At 35.1% G+C, this 27,534-nt stretch overlaps 1 protein-coding gene across 1 annotated transcript in view; it reads left to right on the top strand.

The window, feature by feature from the left end:
• The window catches only part of LOC144448820 (tetratricopeptide repeat protein 28-like), an 85,198-nt gene that overhangs the window by 40,565 nt on the left and 17,099 nt on the right, over positions 1-27,534 (top strand). Inside the window, exon 3 of the mRNA XM_078139124.1 lies at positions 26,437-26,731. Coding sequence (XP_077995250.1) covers positions 26,437-26,731 — 295 coding nt within the window. The remainder of the gene's footprint in view (positions 1-26,436; positions 26,732-27,534) is intronic.

Here is a 27,534-nt window from a genome sequence, read left to right as displayed (position 1 = left end):
TGGTTAATAAATTTCTAGTATGTATACAGCTGGAAAAAGTTAAACTTGAGTGTAATGTATTCAGCTGGAAATACTTGACATTCAATGTCGAAAGTCACTGTACTGTTAACTTACACAAGTCCTTCACACCCAACAGTTTAGTCACTTGACTTTCAAAACGCTACCGTTCACATCTACAGAAATAAGGGTAAACATAAGAAATGTGTAGGATACATGATGTGAGTCTTCTCTTGCTCTGTCACTTGAAACAAAATTGATGTGAGGACTACGTGGGTTCATCGGCTTCTTTCTGGAGTTTACATGTCACACAGACATCTGAGATATAAAGAAAGAATCGACTCGCAAGACAGTGATACACTGTATTGTTACCTAGCACACCTTCTGCAAATATAGAGACATTTTGCAAAACGAGAAAGAAATCTACTCAACAATAAATCTACTTTATAGATATCTTGTTTGATTGACATGATTTATAACCTTGGTTCTTAGTAAATGAAATATGAAAATATGATTTTGATAAATATGACAAATGATAGAATCTATATGACTGGGTATGCCTTGAGTTATACATCTGTATAGCTTATGAAGGTACATAGTTTTATGATTCGTACATTCTCTTTCTTTCAAGCAAAGTGAAGAAGCACTTCTGAAACTTGAACTTTTAATGTACACATACATGCATGTACGTTTTGTAGTTGGAAGAGAAATAACCGTACCGGTTAATATAGCCTGTTCACTGTGCTGTTGTGATAGCTGTCGTACCTCCTAGCACTCGTATCCAACGCTTGTCCTGATTACTGTGTTAATACGAGGGCTAGGAGATATGACAGCTAATGATGTACAGTGTAACGCAATAGTGTAGTGATCAGGCTATACCCCGATACATGTTGTAACATACAGAAATTATTGGATGATGATTTAAAAAGAGGACTTGAACTGACATTCAAAACTTGTGGAATACATGTATATAGTATTATTGCAGTGTTGATGCTAAGTTTTGAAAATCCTGGTGAAAGAGAAAGAGATATCACATAGTAAAAAAGATAGTGTACATGTACCTGTCATTCATGATATTTTGGTAGGGAAGTGTAGAAAAATGCAGGTAGATTTTACCTAGTAAGTATTCACATACTGATAACAAGGGTATTGTCTGTGTGTGTGCACTGAAATGGTGTCAAACCTATATGCATACAATTGTATATACATGTGTACACCCTGTGGTCAAAATGGGGAGGAGGAATACCTACAGTAACCTTCATCACTCTTTTCAAACTAATATGTTTGACAACATTGTGTAGATGACTGATGGTGTATCTATATGCAGTATGTCCAGTTCACTGAATGTTGAATACGTTGTCAGTACAGTAAAGTACAATGTACCTACAGAACAAAATGTGAATTGAAGCCTTCAGGAGTTGAACAAAAAACTAGTACACACCTTGTATGTACTGATGTGTCAAACAAGTGTCTATGTTATGAGTACTTGCTATACAAAATTATACGATAAGTTCCTAGGTGTGTACAAACTGACACAGTGGTACATTTGTACACACTGATGACAGATTGGGAAAAAGTACTCTTAAAGTACTGTCTGTAGTTATAGTTCCTGAACTTTGTACGTCATCTGTTCAACTCAAAATTGACTGAAACAGTATCATCATACATGATGTATCTCAAAATATACAGCTTTCCTATTTATCATATGATTTACAATGTATATGGGTGTGGATACGTGATAAATTATACCTCAAGAATTCCTTTTCAATTGTCTAACCCAGTGTCAGCCATAAGGTTAGCCTGGTGTTATATGTTAACACTAGGTTGATAAAGGTGTATCAGTAACCCTTCCAGTTGCTAACACATGCTAATGTTATTGCCAGTCCAATGTTTAGCATTAAGCTAGCTAGCTAGCCGAGTCAGAAACTGATTCTTTGGCTTTACTGTGTTACAATAGGACATGTAACCTCTCTTGTTATTTATATAAGTAGGTTTGCTTCAAAACTAATTTGAAAACCAGCAACAACTAGTGTAATCTAAGTAGTGACATCCCCAAGTTCACACTACTTGCAGTACTTTCTACAGTAGACATGCAATATCGCCCTCTATCAGCCTACCTGTGAATAAACAGTGGCAGAGTCATTGACCCAATGGAAACGAATATTTGTAAAATAACGACAAAGAAAAGACAACACTTCTGTTTTAGTTTGAACGTTAAATTCTGATCATACTTCAGACCTAGGTTTATTGATTTGCGAGGGTTAATGTTTTGGCCTTGGTATGCAGCAACTTCCTAAAACAATAGATAGGTATTGATTTGTTTGCCAGTTTACTAAGTAGCGTTTAAACAGACTTATGCCATAATGTACTGTTTTCTGTCAACTCTATTACTGATGCTATTATTAGCATTGGAAAAGAACCAAACAGAAATGTAAATGAAATTTAGAATGAGGCAGTGTGGTCAGAAATGAGACCCAGAAAAAGTAATGTGAACATGCAAATTTCCACTGAAGACTAATGGTCGATTTAATTTGCTGGAAACCAAAGTGGAAAATTAATTAGTGACCAAATGTTTTTTACATACACACAATGTATTAGGCTCAGTAATTTATAAAAAAGTCTGCTAACTGGGTGAAAACTGTAAAATGGCAAAAGTTTGTTTTTCCAAAAGTATCCGGGTTGAATTAAAAACCAAACTCTTTGGCGAATGTTTTGCAATATATCAGTATGGATTCCCTGGGTGATTAACTTTGATTCATTTGAGAAAATAGCAGGTGTAAAATTTCAGTCAGTTATAATACATATAATTATGTCTAAATAGCTTAATTAATGGAAAATTTACAGATTTGAGGAAAGGAATTCTGAATTATTTACAACAAGGGTGAGTGCGGAAAGATTAACAAAGGTCAGAGTTCCGCAAATGTCAAATGGTCACATTATCAACTCTTGTCATGAGAGATACAAAAACCCTGTGTAATACAATGTGCAATATTGGTATTCCAAAGGCGTGTGTTGTCAAAAATTCCTGAATTCATGGTACATGTAACTGTCAGACATGAAATGTACTCTCAGTACAGTATAATTTGAGTAGTATGAATCATACTATTCCATTTATACTATGAGAGAGTACATTGTGGATTAAAGTGGTCATACGGATGAGGATTTAATATTTATTTTGGATTTTCAATTTATAAAATAATTTTGTCATGGCTTCCTATTTGAAAAATCAATGTGAAACAACATATATGAAGTCCTTGTTTGTAACTCAGCAAATTGCAAAAGATAAATATATGTGTAAAATATTTGTTATTGTACATACAATAACAAACGTTTTACACGGTTTTTAGCTTTTTACAAGCTATTGAGTGACTTTGTCAATGTTGTTTCACATTGATTTTTCAAGTATGAAGCCATGATAAAATTGTTTTGTACATTGAAAAGCCAAAATAAATACCCTAATCCTCATCCATGTGGCTACATTAATGAGAAAAATTGACAATAGAGTAATTTTAATTGATACCTGTTATCCCCTTTTATCACAAGAAAAAAATGTTCTCAAATTCCCAATCTCCTCTAGTTCACCATCAAGATTCTGAAATTCATGACAACTACAGTTTTTGTATTAATGATATAATTTCACAAACTGTGCTATTTTCACAACTGTGCTATGTACATGTATAAACAGATTCCAGATTCTAGTTTCCAGAGTTTACTGAAAAAAAAGGGTCATTAAATGTATCTAGTTGGTACATTTTACTGGATGGCTACTGTTCTTTTATCAAGGGTGTACAAATGCAAGTCCCAGGGGGAAAATGTGCAATTTGTCATTAGTCTTTTAGTTGTGACTGGTTTAATGGCTATGTCGGCTCTACTTGAACTATGTGCAACGATTGAAACCTTTCAACGCAGTCGTGAATTGTGTTATGCAACAACAATACTCACTAATTGGTACCGTTAGTGTTAGACGACTACGGCCCTACCCCTGACATGTAAAGAGTTGGCCAATTATCCAACACACTGAACATCAAGCAAGAAGTCTTCGCTTACTTCTATCTTCTGTCTGCTGTAAATAAAGGCAATCCTTTCACAGACTCAGGGTTGTCGCCATCATTTGAAAATATAGAATAGTCTTTTATTGTACTGTGCTTTTTGAGTGACATTTCAAAAGTCAACTCGTGGTCTGATGTAAAGAAAACAGATATTGAGAAAAAGGAACAAAAAGTTACCCTTAGTGAATATGGACGCATGCAGGTCAAAATGAAGTAGGTGTGTTAGTGTGAGATAGTCACAGAGATGATGGTATTTCACCATATTGAAGACGAAATCAGGTCATCAGAAACAACTCTGACTTTGGCTAGCCTTGTCCAGAGTTTGAAACATCCATGTTGTGTTTTCGTAGCCGTCAGAAAGTGCTATATCAAAAGTTTGATAGACTCGACTCGTCCAGCGTGAAAAACTTGGTGCTGTAAAGTTGGCATTGTCACACACTGCTGTATGACGAGTTTGATAGACTTATCCAGAGTGAGAAATTTGGTGCCGTAAGGTAGAGCCATCAGCCAGTGCTGTATCATGAGTTTGATAGACTCATCCAGTGTGGGAAACTTTGATGCCAGGAGTGAGCGTCAGAAAGTGTTATATCAAATTTTTTTGATAGACTTGTCCATTGTGAGAAATTTGGTGTCGTAAGTTGGAGCTATCAGAAGTTAAAGTACTATAGGACGACTTTAATAGACTCATCCAGAGTGGGAAACTTGGTGCTGTAACTTTCGTAAGTTCGAGCCATCAGACAGTGCTGTATCACAAGATTAATTTACTGGTACAGTTTGTGAAACTTTCATGCTGTGAGTTAGAACCAATAGAAATCACTATGTCTTGAGTTCGACTGGACAAGAGTAAGAGATACCATTCCTGTAGAAAGAACCTTGTATCATGATTCAACATTGCAAGAATGAAAAATACCAGTCCATGAAGTAGATCTGCCAAAAAGTATCATATCGCAAAATCAGCTGGAGAAATTAAAAGTAATGTCCTGAATGCCAGCCAGTTCATGGTTCATCTGTTCGTGAAAATGAATTGCCATGGGAAATATGGCGAGACTAAATGTACATAAGTTGTGAAGTTGTGAAGCTGTGAAGCAACTATGTATTAGTCATCAGAAACCATTGTATCTCAAATTTGTATGAATACACCCAAAGCAGCATACTTGGCAAAAGGATGACCAACAGAAACCATGATACACCAGTATCACCACAGGTAGAAATTTGCGTTAATCTAATTAAATGTCACTTTTTTTAATAGCATATATTCTTTCTTGCCTCTGTTTTAACATGTCACAGATTCCTTGAAGTTGTAGCATTCTGAGGACTTCCACATTTGTGTACAAAACTCCCTAAAATTAGTAAGAAATAGTTAGATTATGTGTGTGTAGCAGGTGTAAGACACCTACACCTACATGAAACCAACTGCTTCTTTCTTATCTGCTTCTTGGGAGAGGAAATGCTTTGTTAGAAGTTGTTGAAGATCAGAGTTGTTGTCTGCAGAAACTGCAAGATTGTATCAAGGGGTGTATCAACAGCCGTGGGGTTATATCATTAACTCACGGGGATCAAATCTAACTGTGTAAGAAACAAGAATCCGAGGGAGTTGACTTTGGTGGGGATGTAAAGCCATTCATTCTTATTAGTCAGAATAAACACATGCTGACATTGGTGAGATTAAATCCCATTTCATTAGATTCTCGTCCAAACTACCATACTGAATGAACTTAATCGGACTGACCATCAGCCCTACAGGCGTAGATTACACTGCGGTGGACACGTTCAGAGAAAGGTCTTTGATGGTGTTGTAAAGGCGTTTCCTATACAGCAGCTGTGTTGTAAAGATGGCCAGAGGGCTGCCACAGAAATATGTTAGGTGTAATTCAGTGGAAAGAAAAGTGTTCACGATTTTGAGCTTGATTGGGGATTATAGGGTTCAAATTTGCAAACTGAACAGATACTGTGTTTAACATGAGTATACATGACATTCTCTGTCTGTATGTAGTCGGAAAAAAGAATGCTAAAGCTTTGAAATGGAAGATTTGATGCGTTTTGAGATTCTTGTAGTTGACATAATAACAGTGCCTCTCAAATGGTTGTTTGGATGAATAGATTACAAAACGTGTAATTGTAGGCAGGCTGATGGCTCGTAGCATTTAGAGTCCAGAATTAACAAAGCGACATCAGAGAGTTTGTAGTCTTACAAAAGCTATTCAAGAAGATGTCTGGCAAAATTGAAAAACACCGGTCCAATATGCATGTCTGGTGTTTAACTCTACCTGTGTTTGTAACTCAAACAAAAAGAAAAGGCTGTTCAGCTGCAGGTACTTGTATATGCTGCAGCAAAGGCCATGGTTCGTTTCATTTTTCAGTGCAATCACATTGTTAAAAAATATCAACCAGGCCAAGTCAGTGTTTTTGTTCAGTTAGTACATGTAAGTATTAAAAGCAAATCTACCTGAGTTCCCCAGGTGTTTTCCCAGGGTTCAATCTCTAAGATTAATGTGTAAGTTTTACCATGTTTCTCCCCTTCCGTTACCAGGATTCCCCAAACTTAGTAAAAGCATTGCTAGTAATTCTATAAATTTGTATGTACATGTATCATTTGTAGTACTTCAAGGCTTTAGGAAAATAAAAATTTTCTGATATTACATCATTTCTAAGGTTTCTTTGTACAAAGAATGCCTTGATGATGGAAAAGATGATCGTTTGCTGGTCTAGTAATTGTACATGTGGTCATTTTCTACGAACTTTCTCTCCACTATATAGTCCACTGGCTGTTCATACTACCGACAGCAATAGTTGAATACTATTGGAGCGTTTATATAAACATGATGACGTTATCGCATCCTCACTTTCAAACTAGAGTTTGAGTTTGTAGTACACTGAATGCAGTAAGTAATTATATTTACAACTGCCTCTCAGTGTATGGTGGATTACTACTGACATGCGCTGTTCACCCTTTCCCCAGCAGGAGATTTAGCTAGATTTTTGATAGACTTTGTCCATTTGACTAGACATGGAGAAAGAGATTGTAGAGAACGACCACACATATAGTTACTGGACTTAGCGTTTTCTCTTTGTATGATCTATGGATTATGGTGATACATGTTTTGTAGATCCATGTGGGTCTACTAATTTACAAGTAAGGTACCTATTAATTTAACTGTTCCATGTTTTGTGGATCCTTGTAGACATAATTCACACCTACTCATCACTTAACAGTATATCACTATTTAGTATCTGTTGTTTTACTAATGATACACCACACAATTAACAGGAAGTCTGTCTTGATCAAGAAAACAGTCTTTCTTGATTGAGAAAACAGCAGGTGTGATGGTGAGATACCAGATAAAGTAACAAGTATGTGATGATTATAAACTGTGATGAAGTTCATTAGTGAAGGAAGATCGTTAATCATGCCAGTGTGTCTTGAGAAGATGTACAAACGTTTGTATAAATTATGTCACTACTTCATTGGAAACATTTCAAGATTTTTCGTAGAATGTGATTCATGCTTCTTGTATTTTGAAGAAACAAAGAAGAATGTTTTAAGAATATAACAAGAAAGTTTTACTGACTAGATGTGCTGTCAGTCATCCTCCTCCCCCCCCCCCCCCCCAGAAAAAAGGAAATAAATAATCAGAGGTCAACAGACATCTGCAGAATAGTTCAAGAAATAAGTCATACCTTGGCTGAGGTCAAAGGTCATTATCCTAAGATGAATCAGCCTGTAGTCTTGGATTTCCTAAATTTTCGTGTGAGCTGTTTTGTGGTACATGTACAATATGTTAGCATGATGTAGGTAATAATGAAAGGTAGAAATAAATCATAACTATTAAGAGATAGCCAGAGTTGCTATGATCGCTCATATAACATTAGTGGGTTTTTAGTGAAAAAAACATATCCCAAACAACATGTACGTTGATGTGTTTCACTGAAGAACTATTGAAAAGAAAGTTTAAAAAAAGAAAAACTGCAGGATATGAAAATGAACTCAGTGTACTTAGAAGGTAGATTGTGGGCATGAATTATATATCACATGATGTGAAATCTACATTTCAATGCTGAATATAATTATAAAACATGAATGACTTAGTGGTATATTCCTGGGGGGTGTGATTTTACTATGTACATTGTATGGAAATCACTGTATGTGTTTTCTACTGTGTGTATGCTAATAACAGTCTAGAACAGTTGTACACTGAACTAGATGTAGGACTGGACATCATAAATATTTTTACAAGGAAGTGTTTGTATATACTAAATCATAACTGAAGGAGTAATAAATATATATTTTTTTAAATGTTTATTTATCCTGAAGGTCATTAGGTCAGATTGGAAGTATCATGTGATAACTCTGTTTGTGCAGTTTCATGAAAGAAATGGTTGAGTACAACTCTACCGTACCCAAAAAAAATTGAGAGCAAAAAATGGTATCTGAATGACCCATCGTTCATCAATGCAGAGACTGTGAACTCTGACCTTTGCAAACACTCTGACCTTTGTTATGGTCTAGTAGTAGACTACACAAGTGAAAGCAAAAAATGGGAATTAAAATAAACAAACATGGACTTGTAAACTCACAGGATTGGCATTGATGGATGGATGGATTGGAAATGTAAGGATGCGTGAGATGGGTATGTTAAGACTTTGTACAGATTGATGCAGTACATTAGCAGTATATTGTATCAAAACAAATACACATGTAAAGCAGTATTCAATTTCTGATTTTGCAGTATTTAGGTCAAAAGAAAAAAAAGAATAATTGTTTCTGGTTGGGAAATTTTAAATTCTCAACAAACATGTCACTCAATCTACTAGTGCTATTTATGAGTTACTGTTCTTTTTATTTAGTACTTTAGAGCAAGTCACGTGTATAAGTGGGGCAGATGTCATTTGCTTGTTCATGATTGGCTCTACAGTTGTCTCCACTGAAGAAGGGAGGTTTATTTTTGTGTTTGTTACCCCCCCCCCCCTCCTCCATCATTTCAGAAGTAAAATAACAAAGGGGTAGGTCTAGACTGTCGACAGTCGTTCGTGCCTTTTTTCGCTACATTTCATCTAAATCAAAGTCGTTGCCTCGCTCCATAGCACTGGATAATGCATACTGATAGGAACTGCCATTGCTGAAGGCACAAACGACTCGCACTCACTGATCAGTACGTGGTTATAGTATTGCTTCAGATCGGAGCGAGGCAGCGACTTTAGTTTTAGATAAAAAGTAGCAAAAAGGCACGAACGACTGTAGACAGTCTAGGGTAGGTCAGGGAAATTGAAATACCGTATATGTATTTGACAGACTGAATACCCAGAGTTCACTTCAGGTGATATGGGTGACTTGTCATACAGATGGCAAGTTCCTTTGGTTGTCAAAACACAACACCGTGTTTGAGTTTTGAATGTGTCTCCATGAATGCAATGTGAGAATCGTTGCAAAAGTTTATCAAAGGAAAAGGTCACTTGTAAGCTTGGATGATTTTTCTGTTAACATTTCATCGTTGACATAGCCTAAAGGGTTTGACCTGGTATTTGAATTACATATTAGAAGTTGTATGAGATTGTTGACTCTTCAGTGTCTTCCAGTATGTATCAGATGTCTTGGTGATAACCTATCTATAACTGTATGTTTTAAACATGATCCTTATCTCACCACTGTTGTGTACCTCAGTATCCACAAATTGGGGTGGGGTGGGGGTCGAACGGAGGGAGGGGTGTTGTTCCTCAAAGTTGTATGCGATTGTTGACTCTGCTGTGTCTTCCAGTATTTATCAGTGTGTATCAGATGTCTTGGTCATAACCTATCTATCTCACCACTGTTGTGTACCTCAGTACCCACAAATTGTGGTGGGGTACGGTGGGGGAGGGGGGAGGGAGGTGTTCCTCAAAGCTATATGAGATACAAATGTAGTTGACTACTATGATCTCGAACATTACATGTATCAGCTCTCTTGGTGACAAAAAGGGGTAGGGAGTTGTCCTGCAAATAAATTGTAGATAATATTCAGTGGAGGAATGCAAATATAGCAGGGATGGAATCCTTCAATTTATGTAAATATGCCATGCTGGAGGGTGGTAATCCAGGTGGGAGGGGGGGGGGGGGGGGGGGGGGGGTCCTCAAAGAAAATATGGGTTATAACATCAGTAGGAGAATAGAGGGTAGTCATGGTGTTGGATGGTAGTAGGTGAAAGCCCACAAATAAACTATATACAACTTACAAGTATGTCATTATATGCAAATATATTTATGGAGGGATGAATGGAACAGAACCTCCCAAATGAAGTATATCTAGCTGTCTGGGAGGGGTAGGGGTAGGGGTAGGGGGAGGATTGATGAATGGAACAGAACCTCCCAAATGAAGTATACCTAGCTGTCTGGGAGGGGTAGGGGGAGGATTGATGAACGGAACAGAACCTCCCAAATGAAGTACCGGTATACCTAGCTGTCTGGGAGGGTTAGGGGGAGGAGTGATGAACGGAGCAGAACCTCTCAAATGAAGTATACGTAGCTGTCTGGGAGGGGTAGGGGGAGGAGTGATGTTTTACAGATCGTATGTCATAATAATGGTGTACTCATAAAGTGGGGAAATCAAATATCCTCAAAAAAGGAGAACACATATTTATCTGTTGTGTGCCAGTGTAACTAGAATTATAATACATGTGATAAACTGACCAGGTTATGAACAGGAAATGATTGTGAATAATATATATTGGTTATAATTATTATGAGCATCACTGATACATAGGTCAGAATCAGGTCATGTTAATAAAAATTAAACATATACTATCAGTCAAAATATAAATTTTACAAGGTAGGAAAACTCAGAATCACTTCCTTGTTTTATTAAAAATGGAACAAATATTGAAATAATTGAAACCAAATATTTGATATTTCCTGTGTTGCCAAGTTGTGTGTATGTGTGGGGGTGGACATATGTTTTGCTCAATAATAATCCGAACAAACCATATTTCATCATTATTTCTGAAATTAAATCTATTGAATACTGTTTTTATTGTATTTGATATTTATTACAGGTGACTCTTTATGGTGATTTTTTATCAGAGATTCTTGTTTATCATTAGTGAGTTTTATTACATCGGACTCTTTTATTGTCGGTGACCTTTGTGACACTTTTATTTTTTTATTGTGTGTTTTCACTAGTACTAGTAGTAGGTTTTATTGCGTTTGTAGTGTTCAATGCCGATGAACTTTTAGGATATAATGGCACTTGTAAAATTTTCAAGACTTTAGTACTATTATTGTTATTCCAATTATAGGATTGATCTAGTAGCTGCTTTAGGTATTTACGACACTTTGACCATTCTGAAGGTTTTTCTTCTCAAAAAATCTAAAAAGATAAGATTTAAGAAATGCCACAAACAAGAATAAAGCAGTGAAATACAATACAGTAGTCTGTGAAGTGGAAAGCGTTCATTGGAATCTCTCACTTTCCTTTCAAATTCAAATGAAACAGTTGTTTCCGTCACACTTCAAACAATATCATTTCATTTACAGTAACCCACCGAGTGTCAATATTGCTAATAAAAGGAAAATATGTAGGCTCAGTTCCAAGCTGTGCATGTAATAACTTGTCTTTTGTTTTTTTTCTGCTAGTACTGTTAGATAATACTATCATATCATAGCTGTGATTTCAATGGCCATTGACACTTCATTGACAAGTAGAAGACAAAGCCCATTGTATGTTTGCCTGCTTTTATGTAAATCTCAACAGTAAAGAAATATGTCTGCTACCTTTTCTGTATTTTTTTTTTGCTGTGAATATCACTCAATCAATCAGTACTTAAAAAAGTCAGCCTGGAGTCTAGAATAGGGATTAGCTGACAATCACTTCATCTGTTGTGAGTCATTGTGACGGCATTATATACACAGGTTATCCTTGGGAAAATTTCCAATCATTCCTGAATAAATGCATGGAAAGCTGGAAGCATGTATCTATAATCGAAAAGATCATACATGCAGTACTTATCTCGCTCATGTTTGTGTCAATTTTTCAGAGGTTGCAAGGGTTTCGGCGATATTTATGTCTTATGACATTATTTATTTAGAAATTTTGTGAGATGAGACCTGGGAGAGGGTTTTTTGTAATGTTGACTGACATGCAATGAAAGTATTGTATATGATTTTACTGAATATGTATCAGATACTGAAATCAAAATGAAACTATTTTAGCCACAAATGATTTGCTCTTGGTATGAAAGTTGAGGTTTCATTCTAACAGATTTTATATCTTGGAATTTGTCATTCTGCTTGTGCTTAGGCTTAAAAAAGTCACAGAGTTTGTATTTACCATGGGATGTTCTTTCACCGAAAGTTTTGTCTTCTTGATATTTGATATTGAGTCAATCTCAAACTAGATGACTCATAAGTCTATAATTACTGCCCCTCCCAAGTTATGTCCTCCTCTTTTGAGATTATCGAGGAATGTAAATATTGTCCCCCATTTTAAGTTTTGACAACATTAAAGTTTATTTAGTTGAAATTCCACGAATAGGTCATGTAAATGTGAGTGAATACAAGTCAAACCTGTCAAAGTTAAGTTTTTATGATATGAAATGAATTGTGTTTTTTCTCATAGTTAATCGTTCATTTTGACTGCAATGTAAACCAGGTCCATGCACTGGCTATTGTGGTGTTCTTTCATTGAGCTCCATACAAGTACATGTAGTACTGAAATAACACCACAAAGGCATTGTAGTTACAACAAGACCAACTGTAGGGTTCATTTCAATAGTTCTGATCACTTGTTTGTCGCCAATTTCAATGACGTGTTTGTCACAGTTTTGCCTTTTTTGTTTCTTTATTTTGTGCATGTAACAGTTGACAGTACCACAACATGTTGGGTTTTTATCGTTGCATCAAAAGATCACACAATACGTTCATTTCATTGGACTTGTAGATCTAAGAACACACAATGCATTCATCTCATTGGAAATGTACATTAGGGTTTAGTTCTACACAATGTGTTTATCTCAATTGAAACAGACATTAGATTCATTGTTTTGCCACGGGAGCTTTTATAAAGTAAATCACGCCTATTGCGCAGAAAGCAGAAGTCTGAAGTCATTTGAAACTTATCGTATACAATTGGTGTTTACTGCAAACCTTTGCTGAAATTTTTAGTATTCAAGTAACGAAGAAAATGAAACGCAGAAAATGGAATACATTTGCCTGTTTGTATATATTCAACTGATGCTTTGACCACAAATTCTAACTTAATGTTGTAAGGAATGGTGGTAACTTTTACCTGGAATAGCCCTAGCAAAGAAATCTTGTATCATCTAAGATGGAGATTAAAACAGTGGCTCATTATATGTAGACATCTATTTTGGATTCTTTGACCAACTCTTCTACAACATTAATATCAATGCAGAGTGCAAAAATGTGTTTGCTTTCAGATTTATTAAAATTATTTAGTAAGTCAAACTCTATTGAAAGTTCAAAAAGTTCAGCCCAAAATCTGGTAAATTAAAATTAAAAGATTAAATAGCAAAATTAGAAAAAATTGTACATTTTTTTTTCAGTTTGAAAGAACCATACGTGTTATTGTGAGGTTTCTAAGCCACAGGCTACTGCTAATATAATATGCCACAGTTTTTTGTGGGTTTATTTACCCTTCACCTCCCTATGGAGTAATGGTATGTGCCAGAGAATGAGAGCGTAGTAAAAATCAGACAAAGTTTTCTTATTCTGCTCCGCCTTGTGTATGTTAATACAGCCAATAATGGCATTGGTGTGGAGCTAGCTAGCTGTAAGCAGTGGTTGTCACAATGTACAAAAACAACTGTCAGTCTGTGTACACACAGTGAAAATAACTGAATAAGTAGAGAGTCTAGCCTTCAATGGACTATACCGTCGTGTTGGAAAGTGTAGCAGCAGTGTTGGATAGGCAGTCAACTTTTTGTCGTAGGTTACTCTCTGTTGGGATTTCAGAAGTGTGAAGTTCAGCGTTGAGTAGACTTGACCTTGGAGATGACAGCCGCAATTTGGAGATAATTACTGGATGTGTGAGATATGGATACTGTGGTTTTTTTGTGTACTGATGGCCGTTGCATAAGCTGATCACTCAAGGTGTACAGAGGTATTGTTAAGCTCATACCTGAGGAGTGTGGCTGTATACAGCTGATATATATTAAGTTACCACCGCTGCGAAAGCAATCATTCTGACATCCAAAATGTGAATTCTGTGTTCAATGAAGCCACAGCTGTTGGATGTGCGTTGTTGTAGTTTTCGCCATCACAAAGGTGAATCGGAAAGTAGATTTCATCGCGTTGTGTTGTCCAGTTGTATTTCATCATGTTGGTTCGCGTTGTCAAATTATAAGCAGGAAGATAAACACTGCATCTGCATGAGTATGGAACCATTTTGAAAAGGTGACATTTTCATTTAAAATTGGACTGCTTAAATCTGAAAGGTGATACCCGATGGAAAATATTTGCTAAACTTAAGCAAGTGGTCTGGCATTTTCAGCACTATTAATGTTTACAAGGTGAACAAAAGCGCCACCCGGGTTACAATGTATCGACTTGATTGTCTGTATACTCTGCTGCACCGTTTAACGCAGTGGTAATGATTTCTTGTGATGTCATATGCAGTCGTCTTAAATGTGTGAAAGTGGAGATTTCATCGCAGGCATTGTAAAACATTATGATGAAATGGCAGCCAAGAGAAAAGGTAATAGATTTGTCATTCTACCCTTGATGTTGTTTTTTTTTATGACGTGTTATTGATTTTTGTATTTGTATAATGCTGCCAAGCATACAGTACTTTTAAATGACACGCTAACATAATTCTATGAATACAGCATCAATGAAACAGGAAAATAGGTTTTAATTTTCCCCCGAGGGTACAGTAGTGGCTTTACAGTACATGAAATTAACTCACTTATTTTAATATACATATGTGAAATTGACCAACGCATACTTGAAATTCACCAACTTATTGATAAGTATGTGAAATTGGCCAATTTATTTTCAAGGTTATTGTTAAAATGATCATAAAAAACACTGAATGGAGAGAAAATCTTGAAACACAATATTTGGATTGTATTAAGCAAAATACTTGTAAGCAGGTATGATTTTTCTAAGACTTCTAAATCATAATATTCCAATTTCTGTCAAACTTTATTCACTGATACATCTTTTGGATCCAGATTTCCATTCTTAATTAGTTAATATCATACTTTTCATGTTATTGAATGGATTTTTTAAATTGAAATTTATCATATTTCTTATTGAGTTAATAGTGCACATAGAAGACAGCTATATGCATGAAAACAGTCAGTGATAGTGAATTGTGTGTCCCAGTATAGGGCTAACTAACACACATACCGGTGCACAGTGTGTATTGTAACTAGCTGTCAGTTTCTTTGTAATCCTTTAACAATGTCTTCATCATGTCTTTAATGGCAAGCAAAGTGTGGAACACGCACGACTTTTGAAAGGGGAGTTACATGTAGATCATACTCTGCAGAGATTTCAATTTGTAGATTGCATGTTGATTAGCTGTGTCTGTTTATAATCATATAAAAAGTGTGATTGAAAGTTCAAAGTTACATGTATGTTGTTGACATGGTGAACTTGAAGTACACCCATGATCATTACTTTGTTACATTTCATTTCCACAGGGAATTTTACTGTGTGCACAATACTTTTGCTAAGGTTTATAAGAACATTTGTAACAGACAGGGAGATCCAATTCTGGTATTACTAGGTATTTATAGCTCCCATACTTTGAACCATCTTATTCATACATAGGCTTAGCATACCTGGTTGAAAAAAAAAGCATGGTGAACCTAAGTACAGGTATGTTTTTACCAACTGATATATTGCCTCCAACAAAACATTGTATACTGGTACATGTACCGACCAGGACTAAGAAAATGTTTGTTTCTCTTGTAGTCAGTGTATTTCCTACCCTACCCCTTCCCCTATACCACCACCACCACCACCACCACAACCCAGAAAGAGAGTTGATAATCCAAGACCATAGACCTTCCATGCTATTAAGACCCAGTACTTATCCTTTCTAAGTATCATAACAGTGTCTACAACCACTGACGCTATCTGTAGAATTTAGTCCCCAAGTTTGTCATTGTTTGACAACAAGGTATTATAATGCCATTGTTACTTGGATCTAGGATAACTGGTTCAACATAAATCCTTAGTAAAGACTAACCAACAAGATTTGCTAAGATAACAATCCATGTTTTTGCTTTAGGTTGGGGAACCCGGTAATAGAATGGGGGAATAAGGTAAAACTGACATAGTTTCCAATACATTATACCATAATGTTGGTGGAGAACCCCAGTGAAATGAACGGGGAACTCAGGTAGATTTTACTTGCTTGCCACCCTAAAAACACTGATAACTAAATGTCTGTCATCTGCAAAGTATTCCCAATGAATAAGAAGTTTCAAGACTGGTTCCATTGTTATAGTAGATTTATTTTGGGAGGGGACACATTGTAAGTTTACATAACAAAGATTAACCCTTTGACATTAGACTGTATAGACACATAGCCATGGAATTCCTAAAAAGCCTTTTCATGTTTCTTACATTTTGTTCCAAGAGTCTGTTGATTTCTAATATTATCACAAAATCTGTTGATTTCTAATGTTTCCATGATTCTGTTGATTTCGAATATTATCACAAAATCTGTTGATTTCTAATATTTCCATGATTCTGTTGATTTCTAGTATTATCACAAAATCTGTTGATTTGTATGATTTATGGTTTAATTTCACGTGTGCATGTTTTGTTCATTAAGTACTTAGTATAATTTCAAGCAAACACATCATTTCTAAGAACAGGAAATGTAGATGTTTGTCAGGGGAAGGGGGTTGAGGATGTTGAATAAAGAGGAGGGAGATAAAGTAAAGGGAGAGGGGTATGTTTGATGAGTGGAGGAGGGGTGCAGGAGGGTTGGGGGTTGAATGTTCTTTGAGTAAAGGGGGAGGGGTGCAGTATGTGAAATTATTTTTACAAATATTCTACATTCCAGCATATCATATTGTGTCATTATGTATCTGTTGGAGAGTATAGACAAAGCAGTAAGGTAGACAGGAATGTCCTAGAAACTAACAGTGTAACACTTTAAATGGCAGTTTGTCATACTTGGTCGAGCTAGACAAAAGGAAGGTGGTACAGGTGAATTACTTATATCGTAAATCTTACCCCATGGCATATATATACACATACACATGTATGTATTGCACGTAGGCATTCCTCAAAGAAAGACATCGATCGTACACGATTACTGAGATATTATACAACAAAATTTAATATACATGTATATATGAAAGTTGTCTGTGAATTATCACCATAATACACATGTAGATTAGACTACAGTTTCTTCATCTATGGACAGAAAAGGTACTCGCATACCATACTATATTTATATTTGGATTTTCATCAAAGTAAAATTTGGCTGGGCAGGGTGGGATGTTAAAAGCAGTACATATACTAGCTAGCTGTGATTACCATATTCTGTTTTCGATCTGACAACCAAGAATATATGTACTCAAAATTGTTTCACTACTAATAATTTGACTGTGTGCAGGTCTATTTCAGTAAGTAGTATAGTAATAAGTTGAAATCCTGATTCATTGGGGCACTGAATTTTGGGTGCGGACCCAAAAATCAATTTAATTGGATATATTACTAAGTTTACAGCTACACATTTTTGTTTACCCATAGGTGTTTCAATACTGTGCAGGGTGTATGATATTACAACTTATTCATTATACATGTATCGAACAAATTCAGATTTAAAAAATGTCTTAGTTACAGCTATGTGTATGTTTTGATTGTAATTTGAAATGGAAATCCCAGCCTTGACAACTAAAAAGATATTTTACCAAATTATAAACATTCCCATTAATGATTTAAAAATTAATCTTTTTAAAAAAGTTTTTTCATTTATATAAAATATGTTTATCAGCATACCAACATGTATACTAATTAGACAGATTTCTTTTGGAATTGAGAACAGCTCTTTTACCGGTGATATCAGATTTGTAGTATTGATAGCTTTATTTTGAATTGAAAGCAACATCAGCTTCATTGTAGGAAGTTTGAAACGTGACTTAGCAAAGGAAACTAATCGCTGTATTGTTGTGTACATTGGTGAATCTCAAAGACAGGTATGCAAGGTCTTGTCATTTCTATAAGCCTCTAAAGACAGGTCTCAGGAGATAACACATACATGTCCACAGCCCGAAGGCAACTTTGGTAATCTTGTGTCATGTCTCAACATGGTTGGCAAAATAGCTCTCAGTTTCTCATCTTCTTCACCTTTATGCTCCCCATAGACAACTTCGGTCTTCTTCTGACACCCACATCCTAAAGACACCACTTGTCAATAAGAAGCTCGGCTAGCATTCCTTTTCTTACACTGCTCCTTCAATTTGGAATAATCTTCCCCACAGTCTTCATCACTCTCACTCTAAGTCTTCCTTCCACTCTGCCCTTAAAACTTGCCAATTTCAATCTTAACTCTCCCTCACTTACACACTTCTCTCTACATCCTTCCATGTTTTCAAATGGTTTCTCTGTATCCTCTCATTTTGTTAGTAGTTCTGTGTCTGTGCTTGGCGCTCTTCGGAGGACAGGCGCATTATAAATTCACTTTGTTATTTTTATTACTCTCAGTTACCCCATTTAAGAAATAATTGACATGAATGTAAAAATTTATGATCATTGATTTGGCATAATATCGTAATCAACAAAGGTTACAATGATATCACAAAGTAAAAACAATAATAGTTACACTGTGACCGATGGAGAGATAGAACCTTTGTCAAATTGTTGATGTACAATGTATTGTAAGGCGGTGTTCTTTATAATGTTTTCGACATTCTGTTTTCTGATAAGCCCAGACCGATGACATCATTACAGTCTCTACACTAGGGTTTATACTTCGATGTTGTGTAATTTACAGATGTACACATGATGTACATATGTCATAACATAACATGTATATAGCATGTCAAACTTGTAGCACTCCAGAAATTATGTTACCAACATCAGTTGATAACTTGCAACTTGTTTACCGTTTGTTCAAATGTAGTGTGTTCATGTATTAAAAGTAAGTAAACTATTGTTTTACACAAGGTATGATTGGGACCTGTTTGTTGTAGTAGTTAAGGGCTCAAATATCTAAATACATATAGTACAATAAACTGCAACTTAAAACCAGAAAGGTAAAGGAAATGAAGGAATAATTCTGTTTTTGGAGAACAGCAGATTTTTCATAAGAGTCAATCACATTACTAAAGGTAATAATTTATAATTCCATGTTGGTCCACGCTCAAATATTGAATTCATGGTTTCAAATTCTTAGTTTGCCTCCTGGAATCCCTCCTAGGAGACGAAAATATTTTGCTCTTTTTTGTCCATTTTTGATAAAGATTTTAGAGGAAGCCGTGTAAAATGTTTGATACTCAATATTGGTGAATTTTGCATTCCCCCCCCCCCCCCCCCCCCCATAAAAAGGAGAGAGAAGAAGCTTAGTAATAGCATACATGTATGGTCACAAGCCTTCCTTTTTGGATTCAAAGTTTGGATGTCTTGCAAAGGAGTCTTGGAAATATTGGCAAGTTTGGAGTGACTTTGATATTGTGTGTACTTGTTTGTTTCAGTAGCATAAAGAAAATTAGTGAAAGTGGAAAAAAAGTCTGTATGAGACATTCAACTTTTTCCTTTAAATAGGTTTAATTTCACAATATTTGAACAGTGTACATTCTTCACGATCAACTAAACCAGGTTACGAGTATTAGTGCACGTTTCTAAAGCCCCTCAAAAGTGTGCCAACCATGCCAAACTGAAAGCTGAGAACCGGAGATACATGGCCCAGTGCAAGATCTGAAGGTTAGGCCAGCCCTAAAGGGTTGTCTGAATGAAATACTGGTATGCGAATCATGCATTGTTTGTCATTTGTCCATACCTTGTGAAGACTTGCAGGCATGCATTGAATAAAGTCAGCCTATACGCTTTTGTCTTTACCTGTCATCGGATAGCTACTACTGTTGTTGTTGGTAATTTTAGAAGATGGTGAAGCTTAGTCGACAGGAAATGGTTGCAGCTAGATTTTAGCATTTTGTGGTGGCATGAAGTTATAAGTTATGAATAATTCCTGATTTGAGATTGTTTGAAAGCCATATAGAAGTATGAATTCCTAATATCTGACCTCTTATTTTTCAAAGTATTATATAATGCCGCTATACTTTACCATGTTGGTAGGACCAAGGAGACACAAAAACAACATAAAATATTAGTACATTTCATTACTTTGCAGATGTTGAAATGGACCTTGTCTAATCACTGTCAAGGCCACTGTCATTTACATGGACTTGACTTGATAAGGGTTAAGATAGAAACAACAAGAAATCCATTAAGACTCACAACCATTGTACATTTCAATACAAGAAAAGGAGTTTCCAAAACGAAAAGATCCGTTGAAGATATTCACTTCAGTAGAAGAATTCAAAATATGTTGTGAAGCTCTTTTAAAAAAAATTATTTAAAAAAAACTGATGTACTGAATCAGAAAGGAAAATTTTATTAATATTCTTTTTTTATTTTGCTGACACTTTGTAATATGACATGCCTGACAACATCTCTAAACTCAGGTATTCAAACCTCAACTCAACTTGTCTCAAGGTATCGTTTCTGACCTCAGCTTTCTTCAACATGACCTATGACCCTAGAGGACGTTGTCCTCTCAGACTACGTCCTCATGAAATCTACTTGAAACCTATAGAGACAACTGAATATTGAAATTAATGCAAGGTTTTAATCTTTCAAACATGCTTTTTCTTCTTCTTTTTTTAAAAAAAAAAAAAGAAAGAAAGAAAAAGATAATTTTAAGATTATGTGTTTATTAAAATGCTGTAAGAGGTAAACTATAAAAAGTCACACCTTGTGAAAAAGAATTTGACAAATGAAGTGTGAAATGGTTATGAAATATGATAGAAGTACCTGGTCATTGCTCTTCTTCCTCTCTCCCCCCCCCCCCCTTTCCCAAGCCTCCAATATAATGGAGTCTCTATGATAGAAGTGTTACCTGGTCATTTCTCTCTTGAGGAAATAATTAAATTTTCCACAAATAATCAGTCGAGATTCCAACACAAAACGTAATATGTGTAATCTCTTTTATTTCTTGTTATAATTATACATAATTAGCTGTCCATCTGGTTCAATTCATTTATTATACAAAGCCTTCTGTCTGAAATGTTTATTTCCTACATTTAATAATTTACTAATTTATTAGTCTGTTTCAAGTATGTGTTCCTAGCCTTAATATTTTGAGTAATTTATTTATGGTGATAAAAAGAGTCTTGTGTTTCTACATGTATCTTTATTTTGAGCTCCAGGGTGTAGTGCAAGGTACATTTGATACTAATAGCAAGGTACTAGGTAGTATGCATAGTATGAATAGTACATACGTATGTACTATTTCAGTAATCACAAAATCAACCTGTAAGTAGTTACAGAGTTTATACTGTTGATTTCTGTACCTACTGGTGTTTGCTTTGCATACAGAACATGTACAAATATGACAATCAAAAGGATGAAGGGTTGTTTTCATTTCGGCAACATGTGGTTTTAAATTGAAAGTTGTATGTTTTTGATCATTATTATTATTATTATTATTATTATTGGAAGGAAAACATGACACAGATTCTGCAAGAGGTTGTTTTGTACTTGTTGTTGGCCTAACTATTTCCCATACAATGTACATTTCACAATGTCTGTTCCGACCCTCATTTGTCAGAAGAAATAACACACATATAAACAACAATGGCACACAGTTTATACTTGATATTGGCCAGCATCTTCAAAATAAATTTTCCTGGAATACACAATGTCTGTTTCCTTCATTTGTCAGAAAACATAACAATATTAAAGAATGGCGGACAGTTTATACTTGATTTTGGCCGGTATCTTCAAAACTATTTCCCATACACAATGTACATTTCACAATGTCTGTTCCGACCCTCATTTGTCAGAAGAAATAACAAATGTTTCATTTCATGAACAACAATGGCTACTTGATTATGATATTGGCCGGTATCCTCAAAAGTAACTGTTTCCCACCATACACAATGTCTTGTTTCAACACTCATTTGTGGAAGAAATACAGTGTAACAATGTAACAAACATATCAGTAACAATGGCGGGCAGTGCACTGGGGTTATACTTGATATTGACCTGCAGTTTATACTTGATATTGACCTGCAGTTTATATTTGATATTGACCTGCAGTTTATACTTGATATTGACCTGCAGTTTATATTTGATATTGACCTGCAGTATACTTGATATTGACCTGCAGTTTATATTTGATATTGACCTGCAGTTTATACTTGATATTGACCTGCAGTTTATACTTGATATTGACCTGTAGTTTATACTTGATATTGACCTGCAGTTTATACTTGATATTGACCTACAGTTTACACTTGATATTGACCTGCAGTTTATACTTGATATTGACCTGTAGTTTATACTTGATATTGACCTGCAGTTTATACTTGATATTGGTCTACAGTTTATACTTGATATTGGCCTGCAGTTTATACTTGATATTGACCTGCAGTTTATATTTGATATTGGTCTACAGTTTATACTTGATATTGGCCTGCAGTTTATATTTGATATTGACCTGCAGTTTATACTTGATATTGGTCTACAGTTTATACTTGATATTGACCTGCAGTTTATACTTGATATTGACCTGCAGTTTATACTTGATATTGGTCTACAGTTTATACTTGATATTGACCTGCAGTTTATACTTGATATTGACCTGCAGTTTATATTTGATATTGGCCTACATGTGGTCAAAACAACCCATTTCCCATAATGCATTTGTCTATAGTCATTTCACAATATGGCTATTTCAACCTTCATTTGTGAAGAAAAAACAAACATTAAAATGAGAGAGAATGGCGACAATTGACATGTGTTATTGTCCTTTGCCTTCTAAACAAACCATTTCAAAAGATATATTTTTTCACTCTCATTTAAACAAACATGCCATAAACAATGTGGACAGTTTATACTTGATATTACCCCTGTCTTCAAAATAAACCACTTCAAAAGATGCATGTTTTGAGCCTCATTGTAGATTAAAAAATAAATATATCATAAAGAATAATGTGGACCGTTTATACTTGATATTACCCCAGTGTCTTCAAAATAAACCATTTGTAAAATGTACATTTCAAATGATGTATGTTTCAACCTTCATTATTGAAAGAGTAACAAGGTGAAGTTTGGAGAGTAACTACGTCAAAGAAAGTATTTTGGTAGTGTTGTCATTTGGTGTGTTTTTTCTACATTCCGAGTCAACTATACTACTGTAACAGTAATGTGGTTGCTGAAAGTACATGTCACCTATACTACTGTAATGTGGTTTCTGATAGTACATGTAATTTATAATTGTTGTTGTTAACTATAATGTGAACCTAAACACTTTTAAGGTAAACCCGGGATAATTGTCCCTAATCTCTGTCAAGAACATGGGATTACAAGAACAAGTACCATTCATATACAAAAATGAACCAAGGATACGGATCCAGACATTTTGTCCTGTGGTAAAAGATCACCTAAGTACATGTACCTTTGAAACTGCCGATTTCATATACATTGTATGTGTACTTCCTAAATCTTGTGTATCAAGGCGACTTGGACTGAATGGATTTACAAAAATGTATACAACAAAGCTGTTTCCAATGGCGAAAAGAATATATTTTTTTGTAAAACATGGCATTGAGTTTAATAGTGTGGGGTTATTATGTTCAGACTAAAGTTTGAAAAAAAAGTGTTTGTTGCAGTAATCCTAGCCTGTCTATGCTAGTTACTCCTTCCTAACTACCTCAGTTGTATTAGGAACTTTGTGTAAAGATTCTCAGTATATTAAAAAGGACATGTAACCGACGCTTTCTGCTAGGGACACTCCCGAGGCTGTGAGAAAGTCCAGTACCAACAATGTAGCTATACATTATCTTAGTCTCAGAAAAGAAAAGTGAATGCTTTATTTAGGACGCTACTGTATGTACAAAATTTGTTAGTAGTAAAGCCTGCTAGTATGGTATCATACTTTGTAATTTGTGGTTTTGTTCCTTTAACCTGCCTTAATTTCCAATAGAGGGACAAGTAATATGTATAAACAGTATATGAGAGATTTTGCTGTGTGTGCATACTGTACCTCCATATTTATTACGCACCCAGGTAGACTATACCACAAATTAGTTAAACCTTATCTGTTGCATCAAAAATAAAGTAAGAAGTTACCCTATATGAGAGGCTACATGCAGTAGTTAACACGTGTGATGCTGCCTGGATGTTGTCATCAAATCATGTGACTTATTCGGGGTGAGATCAATAGTTCAGTGTAAGATAAAAATGTAAAAAAAAAAAAATTCTTTTACTTTGGGGAAGGGGGAGTTTTGAACTATTTTAGTTCTCATAGTTTTTTATCCTACATTGAAGTATTGATGTCGCCCTTATCATATAAATGCTAACCATAAATTCCCTCCGATATGTTATAATCAAAATCAAAATATGGAAGTTGGTAAGGTTTATCCCAATGCCAATGAACAAATCGTCGTTTTATGACATTTTCCACTATCCATACTACATGCCAAGAATACAAGTATCAAAATACCAGGGATTTAACTGAGATTTGTGACTGGATTAAATTGTAATCACAACATGGATAACAATACTAAGTCCTATCTAATCTGTACTTGTATATAACTTGTATATAAATGATAGCCACTCCATAGTCATTTAGTGCTATTTTTATCAGTCATTCAGTCTGGTGATTTGTGGTACCTACTTCATACTTCACACCGTTCTAGAGTCTATGTTTGCTAGCTTGTATATATATGAAGGATTTACTTGTTATAAAAAAGTCTGTTACTTGTCTACCTTTATACACAGAGTTTGGCAACAGTTTACTGTGACTTATATGACCTGTTAATCTTAATAATTGTACATAGTGTCAAACAAGTATGTATGTAGATCTGTCATCAGATACAGGCATATGTACATTGACATAGATACAGTAAAACTTAAAAGAACAAGCCCCGCCCATTCTTAGACTAAACAGATTTTGAAAGTAAAGAACATACATACTAGTAATCTAAGGGAAATGAACACATGATATATAAAAAATTGTACATTTCATAATCACATGTACATTTCTGTGGTTATGTGTTGCCATGGAAATATGACCCAGCAAGAACTACAAAATCTAAGGAAAATACATAATCTAAGGGAAATGAACAAATGATATATAAAAATTTGAGCATTTCATAATCACTTTTACATTTCTGTGGTTATGTGTTGCCATGGAAATATTACCCAGAAAGAACTACAAAATCTAAGGAAAAAAATGTAAAAATCATATATACAAATTATTAATATACTCGCATGTACATTTCACATGTACATGTATATTTCAAAGGTTTTATGTTACCGTGGAAATGTGGCCTACATTATGCATAGAATTATATATTTAATGATAATATGGACTATTTTGCTCTCAAGTATCGTATGCATTTGGAAAATCCATTTCTCATGAAATTTTAATGACAGAAATCACATGATCAAGTTCTGAATCATAGCTAAAGAAATGCTAAGACATTTGATGAGATTCTAATACAACTAGTGTGTGTTATCTCTTGGGTTTTAATCTTTCACTTTGATACAGAATCTAGTAAATGATTATCTGCTGCAAGCTAAATTATGCAGTAGCAGGCTTCTTTGTCGTGAAAAAAATAGAGTGAAGGATTCTGATCAAGAGAATTTGTGTCTTTGAAATTGAAGTAATTAGAACGTTATTTTAGTTCAAGCAAGGAAAATATGAGTGACCTACATGTATTAAAGGGGTGTGTGTCACTACAAGTCGCTTGACAAGTAGTGACAACCCTTAGGTCATGAGTATTTTCCATCAGAAAAACAAAATTATACCAGCACCAGTGATATCAATGAAAAATTTGGGAAAATAATGAATGTTTTGACGCTTAGTTTGAACACAGCAGAATCGGTGAAGTAGACATGCGTTGTCGTAACAGAATGACCGGGGTATAAATTCTATATTTTTTGTTCAGCTTGGCTTGTGCATGGTATTATAAATATTACGTTTACTAAAAACTCATCCTTACATGTGCTTATTATTACAATCCAACGTAATTTTATCTCATAGAAAATAAATAAATAAGGGAATATGATTCTGACCGAGTGAATTTTGTGATTGGATTTGAAATGATAAATATTATTTTGTACTGAAAATTCATCACTACTTATTACTACAATACCTGTGATTCAAAACTATTAATTCTAACAATATTTATCTAATTTTGTTTACAGGCCTATTATCGCCAAGGTGTTGCTTTACAATACCTGGGTCGCCATGCCGATGCCCTAGCTGCCTTCTCCTCAGGACTGGCCCAAGATTTCAAGAGTTTACAGCTATTAGGGGGTCTAGTGGACGCTGCAATGAAGTCCCCTCTGAAGGCAACCTTAGAACCGACATACAGACAGTTAGAAAAAATGAAATTAGAGAAAAGTCCATTTGTTGTTATTTCTGTGATAGGACAAGAACTCCTAGCTGCAGGGTACCACTCCTCTTCATTGGTGGTTTTAGAATCAGCTCTCAAAATTGGTAAGTGTGTCTCAACATACGAATAACACAGTCTTTACTACACAGAGGCTGTATAAGTTTGCTGTACATCACTAATTGTCAGTGTCAACGGTGAATATGAAAATGAATCACTTTTAAATTATGTGCAAATCCAGGCAGATTTATTTATTTCTATAACTGTTTATCAATTCACAGTAGTGAAGTAACCATAACAACTACAGTCCTGTAGTCAACAATTTTTAGATGCCAAAATAAAAGTGTGAAAAATTGTCTTTCCATTAAAGTTTTCGAGCATCAAAATTCTCAAAATAAATGAGTACATCGACAGTACTAGAATCTATGTACAGCTTTCAACACCAACTACTCTGTGCATCTAGGTGTTACTATGGCAACAATCAGTGACCTTGTGACCTTTACATTTATAGCACTGACTTTTCCGTCACCTGTGGGTATATACCACATGAATACTAAATAGAAATCTTAGGAAACCCAACAGTGTAGAAACTATTGATGTCATGTGACTATTTCAAGAGAGCTGATTGGCTACAAAACAGTCAACACCATCCAACACGTCCGTCAATCTTTCGATGTGACAAAATGTCTACCTATGCAGTTACGAAAACTAATGCAACATTTGCGGAGAATTTTTGACGATGTTATATTCATGCGATGTGGTAGGTTTGTATTTATCATGGTATTACAAACATAATACCTGGAGTTTAGTCTAATTTTGATTATGACTAGTTTACCTATTAAGGTTACTGCTAGTTACTGGTAGTGGTATGACTTAAGATATTTTTACGAGAGTCATAGGTCTGATACAA

Source organism: Glandiceps talaboti, chromosome 18 (genome assembly GCF_964340395.1).
Source record: "Glandiceps talaboti chromosome 18, keGlaTala1.1, whole genome shotgun sequence".
NCBI classification, from domain to species: domain Eukaryota; kingdom Metazoa; phylum Hemichordata; class Enteropneusta; family Spengelidae; genus Glandiceps; species Glandiceps talaboti.
This window is presented reverse-complemented; position numbering and strand designations above follow the sequence as displayed.